General features: G+C 47.3%; 1 protein-coding gene across 1 annotated transcript in view; it reads left to right on the forward strand.

Moving 5' to 3' along the window:
- VAPB (VAMP associated protein B and C) overlaps nucleotides 1–9,077 on the forward strand; it is a 55,862-nt gene extending 46,785 nt beyond the window's left edge. The window contains exon 6 of the mRNA XM_057528896.1: nucleotides 1,949–9,077. Within this exon, the coding sequence (XP_057384879.1) occupies nucleotides 1,949–2,107 (159 nt within the window). The 3' untranslated portion in view covers nucleotides 2,108–9,077. The remainder of the gene's footprint in view (nucleotides 1–1,948) is intronic.
- Nucleotides 9,078–10,013: the final 936 nt, after the last annotated feature.

The following is a 10,013-nucleotide window of genomic DNA, read 5'->3' on the forward strand; positions in this document are numbered from 1 at the left end:
CTGATTCATGAGGATCCTAAATAGGTCTAGACAGTAGGGTCTCATCCTGCTGTTAACGCGGTGAGGAGACTGGAGGTGGGAAGCTGTCGCCGTACATGGGTGGAAATTGCCGGGAACCAGAGTCTCCAGCTTGTGGCCATTGACCCGGCGGTTGGCATTGGCATTGGAGGGAGGCAGGTGCACTTCTCTTGACCTTGGAGGCCTGCGGTGTTGTGGAAACGACCAGCCAAACTTGGACTCGCTGTGAATCTTTGTTAGTCATGGTGGCTCCCAGGCCTCTGTTCATAAAACCCCTTTAAGGCCCCTTCCAGTGTTAAAAGTATGTCTGTTTCATACACAGTATTAAAGAGAGCATTTCTGAACGTCTGATCATAGGGTCTTTTGTTGCAGCTTAAATCTCGAGGCCGATCTGTTCTCTTCATTGTGATCATGTCCCCCAACCACATGATAGGCTTTTTCACTCTTTCACTGCATAGCACCAGGTACACGTCATAAATTCGTGGCAGTTGACTTTTCCTTCTCTTAATTCTGACAAGGTAGTAGATACAGGAGGGCTGACAGAGTTTGGGAAATGGCATCATCTTCTTTCTTTGCAGTAATCTTGATTTGCCTCATTCAGTGACTTCTTTTAGTAAGGAGTAAATTATGAAGCTGACACACGACTTTTTGGCTAAAAACCTAAGATACGCCTAAAGCTTCTCCTTGAATGTATTGCTCTTCAGAAACAGACTTCTGTGCCATTTAAAGTGATAAATAGGTAGAAATAGCTTGTATATAAACCCAATAAAATAAATGCTGTATTGCTGTGCCCATTTTTTTTTTGAAGTTAATCTAATAGCGCCAGTCATTTATCACCGTGCAGTCGTAGTGGCCACGCCCCATGAGCAGAGTGTCCTTAAAATATTATCAGACCAATCTTGACATTAGGAGATTCTTTATCTTGCCAAACGCTGATTTCTTGTTTTGTGTTGTTTCATCCTTCCGTTTGGCCAGCACGTTTCCTGAGGCCCTACCGCCTACCCCGCTCGGTGGCTACAGACACGGGCAGTCCCTGCCCTTAAGATAAGCTTCCCGTTAACCAGGGTAGCCGGGGAGGCCCCGACACGAGTACTGATAACCAGTGTGATGAGCGGTGCCTCTGAGATGGCCATGAGTGTCACGGAAAGTCTGCTCGATGGGTGGGAGGCCTGTTGTCTTCAAGACCTGCTAGACACTTGGTGAATGCGAACGAACTGAAGGAGAAGAAGAGAAAGTGCAGCTGCTGTGTGGGCGTCAGGGATGAGTCGAGGGGTGACTAGCCGGAGTAGGAAAGCCTTGGTGTGCGCCCCGTTTGGGGACGTGGAGAAAGAAGAAGTTTCTGTTCTTACAGGTCTGTGTGTGCGGGGGATAATGGCCACGTTATCTTCATGTGTATGAGAAAGAGCGTCACTTCTTTGGTGGGAATTCCATGCGTTAAGTAGAAAATATTTGAGATGCATGTATCAAGCTCAGTTACATCTTGATACTACACACATCACAGTTTTGATCAGCAGTCTACCTGTAACTCATCAGATTTCAGCTACATACAGAGCTCTATCTTCGAAAGCTTCCAGGTCCCCCACTTGGTCGTTTCTTGGGATTCTTTTCTCTTAAGAGTTTTTTTCTGTAAATCATGGGGAACCAGGGAGTCCCCTGCTTAGATGTGTGATATAAAATGGTACCCAGCAGCATTGTGTAGGATGGATGGGAGAAAAGAGGGGCTCCTGGCAGTATTTTCCTGGTGGCCTCAAGCCAGTCTCTTCTTCTCTGTAGGCTTGTTTCTCCATTTGCAAAATGAGGAGGTTGGACCTTATCACGTGATCGAGTCTGGGCATCACCGCCCCCCTCCCCCCCGCATCCCCCAAGCTGTACAGTTGACTGCTGCTCTGGTGCCTTGGACTGTCTTTGAAACGTGTGTTTGCTCCCGTAGGAAGAAGATGGACTTCGGATGAGAAAGGCAGCTCAGAGCAACAGCCCCGTTCCTGCGTTAGCCACGGCTGGGAAGGAGGAGGGCCTCAGCACCCGGCTACTCGCGCTGGTGGTTTTGTTCTTTATCGTTGGTGTAATCATAGGGAAGATCGCCTTGTAGAGGCAGCAGGCAAAGGATGGTAAATTGGATTGATGGCTCCGCCATATCATGGGATTTAAATGTATCATAACCGTGTGTAAAAAGAAGTTAATGTATGATGACATCTCACAGGTCTTGCCTTTAAATTACCCCTCCCTGCGCGTGTGTGCTGCCGCACGCGTGCACACACACACATAGAACATAAAATAACAATCTTTTAGAAAGTTTAACACGTATAGTAAATGATTGGGGGAAAAGAATGATCCTTATTAATGACAAGGGAAACCGTGATTAAACGAGACTGGCATGTTGTACATGTCATTTTAAACACTTGTAGCCTTGGTCCACGTTGCCGATCACCTCTCTTCCAACACGACACTCTTCCTTGCCTGTTGGTGCTGGCCCTCGGGGAGCTGGAGCCCAGCGCGGTGGGGAGTGCGTCCCCCCCAAGGCGTCCTCCCCACGCGGCTCACTCCCTCCGGGCTGCTCCTCCATGTCCGCCCCGGCCGTCAGTTCCCTGGGACTGATGGACAGAGTCTGAGGCCGAGAAGACCGGCGCTGTGGCAGCGTCGGCTTTGCTCGTCACGAGTGGGAGGTGTATGTTGCCTGAGCGACCCAATACTCTGGAAGTAAAAGTCAGTGACGGCTTTGTTCTCTTAAAGGGACCAAGCTAGATAACCATTGGTTCATGTCGTGAGATTGAATTGTTATTCAGAGATGTTTAATGCATATTTAACTTATTTAATGTATTTCATCTCATGTTTTCTTGTCACAAGATTATAATTAACTCTGTGACCTAAAATCACCTGTGCTACCTAACACTGCTGGGTGAAGCTGGCATTGCTGCTGGAGGTTCTGGGCTGTACACACATATGGAGGTGCGGCTCATTGGAATGTTGGAGAACAGCTGCCAGGAAGTGGTTTTCTGTGCAAATAAATAACAGCTCTCATAGGGAGGGACGTGCTTCGTAGCGGCAGTCAACTCTAGGTTACGCTTTCTGTGGGGAAGGGAGCCGGTCTCTGTGCTGTTCTTCCTTCTCTGCTCCCCAGCCACCACTCACGCTTCCGCGTACGTGCCCCAGTGTGGCCCCGACCTTCCCCGTGTGGCCTTAGCTGGGGGTCAGGGCAGGTGAGTCAGGCGGCGGAGGGGTGAGGAGGCAGGGAACCGGCTCGGGGGGGTTGGGAGGGGCTGGGAGAGAAACGTCAGATAATCCATCAAGTAGTGATTGAGAGTTTGTGAATTAATTTTATGCCATAAAAGACCAATCCAATTCTGTTTGACTATGTAGCATCTTAAAAAGAAAAAAAAATTAAAATAAAGCCCCCAAATTAAGAGTTCTTTTGTCATTTTGTCACTTTTGCTAAATGGCGGGGGGAGGGAGACATTATTTTTATCATCATTATTTTGTCATTGGAAGGTTGATTTAAAAATGAACCCTATCGATGAGAAATAACATGTTTACTGTACATCCTGAGAACTCGCGGTGAATGTTGAACAGACCTAGTTCTTGACCACACACCCATGGCGTGAAGCTGTGGAAGGCCGGCTGCCCGGTTATAAATTAGTCTCCAGCCTCTATTCCGTGTGGACCCAGGTACTTAGGAAAGGGAGTTGAGAAGACTGAGCTGGGAAGCATGTGCTTTCTGCTGTTTTCTCTAAGTGGAGTAAAATCCATCTGAGTGTAGGAGCTGCAACAAATTACTCTTTATGTGGCTTCTAATACCTCATGATCTTGAAAGGAGAGTGATTGCGGGGGGGGGGGGGGCTCAAATAGTGCCTGGGGGTGCAGTACAGTCCCGTTCCTCTAGAGCAGGAGTTGGTAAACATTTTCTTACAGGATGTTGCTGTGTGTGCCATTAAAACTTTATTCACAAGAACAGCTGCTGGGATTTGGCCCGTGAGCCTGGAGTTTGCTGGCGCCTGTAGTCGAGTGACTAAGTGCTCAAAAAGAGTACCTGGGACACTTGCGTTTTAGGTCTTTGGAAGTGACTTAGTGTTTCGTGTACACCTAGAAGGAATTCAGCTTCTCCGAGGATGGTGGCATTTTGTGTGTAGCTAAAAATCAAAATCTAAAATCCAAAGTTGTCTCTTAAAACTAATCATCCTGTGAAACCTCTTTCTGTTTTAGGGGCTAGGACTTGGTGAGCACCTGTTGAACTTTTTGACTGAGTGGAAGAAGGGAACATCTCCCCCCTGCCCCAGGGAGAGGAGGAGGGTGGTGATGGGAAGACCGGACACCATGCCAGTGACCCTGGTCAGTGAAGAGTGTGCCAAAAGAGGAGAATGTGTGTGGAGCAGGGGCCGCTCTGGTTCAGGGACCATTTTAAGAGCCATAATAAACACTCAAGATCTCGAACCTGAAGAAGCATGCACATTTTTTTTAAATTTTATTTATTTTATTTATTTATTTTTGAATGTTTTGGGTCTTCATTGCTGCGCGCAGGCCTTTTTTAGTTGCGGCGAGCGGGGGCTACTCTTCGTTGCGGTGCGTGTGCTGCTTCTCATTGCGGTGGCTTCTCTAGTTGCAGAGCACGGGCTCTAGGCTCGTGGGCTCAGTAGTTGTGGCGCAGGGGTTTAGTTGCTCCGTGGCATGTGGGATCTTCCCGGACCAGGGCTCGAACCCGTGTCCCCTGCATTGGCAGGCGGATTCTTAACCACTGCGCCACCAGGGAAGTCCCAAGCATGCACATTTTGGGTGTCTTTTCTGGAGAATGAGAGTAAGGCAGGTAGATGGATGTGCGGTCCTGCTCCGTGGTCTGTTCTGTCCTGAGAGGGTGAGAGTCAAGTCACTGGAATAAACTGGCTTAGAGCGAGCCAGGCTGAAGCTGGTTAGGCTGCTGGCCGGGAAGGGAGCCTGGGCGGGCGCAGTCAGGCTGCCCCGGTGCCTGCTGCTCTGGTGACTGGCTCACGGCACCTCGGAGAATGGTGCCCTTGTTTTAGAAATACCCGCCACCGGGCTCGCAGATACGGGAGAGATGCAAGCAGTAACAGAGTCCTGTGAATTTTTATTGATTGAATTTAAAAGTTGATAATTTAAGCTCCCTCGGCAGCTTACAAAATACCTGAAAGACCAGCAGACTATGTTATTTGTAGGTATGAGGACCCGGCTTTTTTTTTCTCCTCCTAGTTTGCATGTTTTCCTTCTCTAGTCTTCTAAACTGCTGGCTGGCACCAGGGCTAATAAATACTGATAAAATCAAAATTGATTTTTACCAGTGGACAGTTTATGCCTAGAGAGACGGCTTATACCTACATAACACAGAAGGGGGAAAAATGAAGAACCTGCAGTGATCCGTGAAAACCTAAAAGCTTTCAAACAAATCCCAGGAACAGAATTGCTATCGGAAGATATCAGCACTGGACTTGCAGGCTGTGTTGAGTCAGATATAACTGAATGAGGTGATAGCTCCAAGCTAAATAGCTGTTCAAATTAATTTGAGAACAAGCTGTGTGTGTGTGTGTGTGTATATATAGCATATGTACCATATGTAAGTAGCTTAACATTTTTCAAATGGTGCCTATATTTTTTGCACACAAAAATCTTTATATTTGCAAACTCAGAATCCATGCCAAAATAGAATGCCTTTTGTCATTTTCAGTTCCTTCTCCAAAGAACTGGCCCAATTACAAGTTTCTAGTTGTGGGTTGTTTGTGAAATTCTTGATTAAAAAAAAAAAAAAAAAAACGAGCGAGGTGGGATTTGGGCTCGGAAGCCACCTTGAACACTTGAGTGACATTTAACCTCCGAGACCTTGGCGGGTGGAGAGGCCGCTGCTCCCCTGCTGGCGATGGCAGTTCACTGACTCGCGTCTCGCTGGGGCCCTGGGGCGGGAGCGGCCTCTTCCTGTTGAGACGGTCGGGCTAGAGGAGGAGGAGCTTTAAATAATACAAGGGATTATCAGAGTTCCCACTCTGAGGAGGCCTGGCTCCGTGAAGCTTGGGCCGAGGCTGCTGCTGCCGACAGATGAGCGGGAATGGGGTTGTATTTAGAAGGTTCCCTGCGCGGTAGACGGAGGACTCCAGCTCAGGACACGTGGATCCGATGAGACCCGAAAGGGCAGCCAGGGACCACGTGTGCCCCACGAGAAGCGGGGTCCCTCAGAGTTCCTGGCCCGATTGGGTTCGGAGAAAACTTACCAGTCTTTTTAAAAGCCTTCCTCAGCCAGAGCTGCTTTGACAGTAACCTCTCAGAGAAGGTCGCTGTTGTTAGGACGCCCTCCCACCCCGTGCAGAGCGTCCGATAGGTTCACTCACTGACTTAGTGCTCACGACGACTGTGATGGGGGTGGGGGCGTGAGGGCTCTGGTTTTGCACATGAGGAAATGAAGCCTCCAGGAGGTTAAACTGGGCAGCTTTTTAGAACCTCTCATTTGGAATGAAGTCAGTCTCTGGGAAGCCTGCTGCGAGGGCCTAAATCGCCAAGACACTGTTTCAACCACCAAAACCACTCAGAGGAGCAGCGAGAAAGGCCTCGGTGAATTAACGGGGGCTGATCTCAGCAGCGCTGACCTTCGTACACCTTTCAGGTGTTTGCCTTCATCCCTTCTGCGGTTATTTTAAAGATAAAGTAGACAGAATCAGGACTCTCCTTCCGATGCTTTTTATTTTGCTTTCTGAAACTGAACACACTTCAGACAGTGAAGCAATGTGTGTTTTCCATTTTCTCACTGCCTGAAGATCTCTGCATGATGCTCCTGGGCAATGAATTTGGGAGCTTGAGAAAGAAAATTACTAGCTTGTCTCAGCGAGGTGATGATGAGAAGGCTTTCTAGGGAGGCTTTACACAACTTGTATATTAAATGGGAAGCGAAGGCAGTTCATTAAAATTGGTATCACAGAAGTGGCCTGCTGAGGTTTACAGCAGCTGAGCCGCTGATCTCAGACCTCTCCCCGAGTTAGCGCTGTGCTTCTCCGGGAAATCGCCGGAGGGAGCCAGTAATAGCGGACCCCAGTGAGGAGCCATCAGCGGACAGGCAGGCAGGGCATGCTGTGAAAATGGATCTCCAGCGAGGTTCACGGACCCTTTTCCTCCCGCGCCCGAATCTCACCAGCCGCGTACCTAGCACACGAGGCTTGGCCTCCAGGAACAGGAGTTGGGGTGCACAAGGCCCTACACCCCCGTGCCGACCGACACAGACCCCACTCTGCTAGCTACGGCCCCGCCACTGAAAAGCGAGGTGTCCTTTTTATTGTCATTACAGAGGTATTCTGAAAAATTTAGAAGACACGAGCACACACAAACAGTTGTGTGTAAGAGTTAAAAGTGAAACCAGTAGAAGTGGATGAGAGGTTGTCTCAATATAATTACTTCAGGTTTCTTCTTAGTGGAAATAATTCATTAGAAAATGTCTGCATCCGATCAGTAGGAAAGGAAGAAAGAACTAGCAACAAAAACATAGCTGTTATCTAACATGCCATATACATTTGCAATTATGAACCTTGGAGTGTTGCCACAATATGGATCGCTTTGATTAAAAGATGTCAGTTGCATAAAACAGTACCGTGGGGTAATAGTTTTCTGCTGCTAAGTAAATGCTCATGTTTGTTTTTAAACCAGGAAACGTTGATCCTGTGACAATACCCTATTAGAGTTACTGTCTTACACCGCAGGGTTGATGTGTATTTAACCATCTGGCTCAGGGAGGGTGGGTGCGACTGATGCTCGCTCCCTGTCCTGCTCACTTCTGCGTCCTGAGCGGCAGGAGATCCGCCCGGCTCCCCCGGGAGGTGCAGCTGCCGTCCCGCAGGGTTTCGTTTCGCTGATACCCAGTGCCCAGTCTGGCTGAAACAGAACAGGTTACTGTTTGTTTGTTTGTTTCCTTCAGCAACTGCCAACTAGGGGAGACAAATCAGATATCTTAACCCGATTTCATGAAGGCTTAGTGCTAACAAGAATGCATAGCTTTTTGTGATTTAGGATGATAAATTAGCGTGCATGTTTCTCACATCGACTCGACGGTTTTCCATGGAATACGAAGAGGTCTGGTTCTTTTTATGAACTGGCTGCCTGCATTCCCATCTGTCTTTTGTATTTTAGAAGTAACTTAAATTCAGCTGTTAACCTCTAGTGCAGCATTCATTTAAAAATACTTTTTTCCCTTTGACAATTTTCTTTGGATTCAAAGGTCAGAGTTTACTGTCTGTCCTACGGAGACCGTGTGTACAAGAACTGCTTCTTGCTTTTCACCACTCCCTCATTCAGCAAACGTTGATCGATTTACCTTCTCTGTGTCTGATCCTGAATGAGATGCTGAGAAATTACTCAGTGGGAAAGATTGTGTTTTTGTGTTTTTCATTCGTAAGCAGCCTCAGTAAGGTGACTCACGCTGCTACATAGAAAAACGCAAAATACATTTGGTTCTTTCTTTTGCTAGTGTTTCGGTTTTTTTAAAGACAATTTATAAACTGCTGCCATTTGGAACTTCTTATAGGAAACTCAAAATGATCTATTTTTATTTAAATATTCCCTTCACCTCCTCTCAACTTTTTTGAGTAGAGAAGTAGTTTCAGTCACACGTGCTGTTCTTTCCATGCTTTGTATCTCACTCCCTGTCCTGAAAAAAGATCTCTGTGGCTTGTGATCGGGGATTTTATTCTGACTTCAGTGTATGTTAACATTTTGGGAATTGAGTATTTTAAGAGATGTCTTAGAATGCTTTCGTTTTCATAATTTTTCTTTTATATATTTTAAGTTGTATGCCCTGTTTTGACATGGAATTCATTTAAAAAGTTGGTGTAGGAAAGGACTCTTTACCATCGTGCGTGTTGGTTATCTGATATGTAATAAATTCACGGTTTTATGGCTAATTTTCTGTTTCCCGGAGGGAAGGAGGTGTATTTCTGCAGTGTCCAGCTCGAAGGAGCCGTTCACAGCATGTTCTCACATGTTCCGTGTCAGCCTGACGAAACCTGCCCTGCTGAGGCATGAACTTTTGTACTAGCCATCTCCATATTATGTTCAATAAATTCTGTGCTCTGAATATGTTTAAAGGATGCTTCAGTGTACAATTATTTTGAATGGATGGCCTATGAGCAATTTAGCTGTGCTTTAGAGAAGACAGTACAGCCCTCTCTCACCACTTCTTAGGAACATGAAATTGGTTTAAGTGAACAATCAGATATTTTGTGCCCAAAAACAGACTTATGGGATGACTTAGGTCAAGCTTCTCATTTAACTGATGAGGAAACTTTTGCCCAGAGAGCTTCAGCATGGGGGCCACGCCTGCATCCCCGTGTTTTCCTGTTGAGGGAGGCGTTTGTCATGGATTTACTGATTGCTCACTGGTGTTAAGTTGCCTCCAAGCCTGCAAGGTGGGGTGGTGCTGGTCTTTAAGCCGTGGCTGATAGGCTCCATCTTCTGATGTTATCTTGTTAAAACATTACTGAAAACATTTTAATCTCTTTGGGGAAAGTTACACATGCAAACAGTAAGACTTCATACAAGACCAAAGGATAGACAGCTCCAAGTCAGTGCCCCCCAGGCCCAAGCCTGCTCCCCTCTCCAGGGGCTCCTGTGCCCCATTCTTGTTGGACTTTCTCCAGAGAGCCTCTCCCTGTGCGCCTGTGTACACAGAGCCCTCGTGTGTTCTTGCACACAAGCGGCAGCACACACGCCGCGCCCCATCCTGAGTGCTGCTTGTGGACTTTGTGATGCATCTTGGAGATCATTTCATGGCCACAACACATCTGAATGGTTCTGTAGTTCTCCTCTGGGTGATGTACCCATCATTTCCTTAACCAACCCTCTGTGAGGTGCACTTAAGTCATTTCTAGTCTCGCTGCAAACACAGCTACAGCAGACTCCCCTGTAAATGAGACAGTTCCTGGAAGAGAAACAGGAAAGGGCGCCTGCACGTGAAATTGGTCATGTGACTCCACCTCGTCTTCCAGAGGACGTGGCAGCACGTGGTCCCAGCACCGCATCCT

Source organism: Balaenoptera acutorostrata, chromosome 15 (assembly GCF_949987535.1).
Source record: "Balaenoptera acutorostrata chromosome 15, mBalAcu1.1, whole genome shotgun sequence".
Lineage (NCBI taxonomy): Eukaryota > Metazoa > Chordata > Mammalia > Artiodactyla > Balaenopteridae > Balaenoptera > Balaenoptera acutorostrata.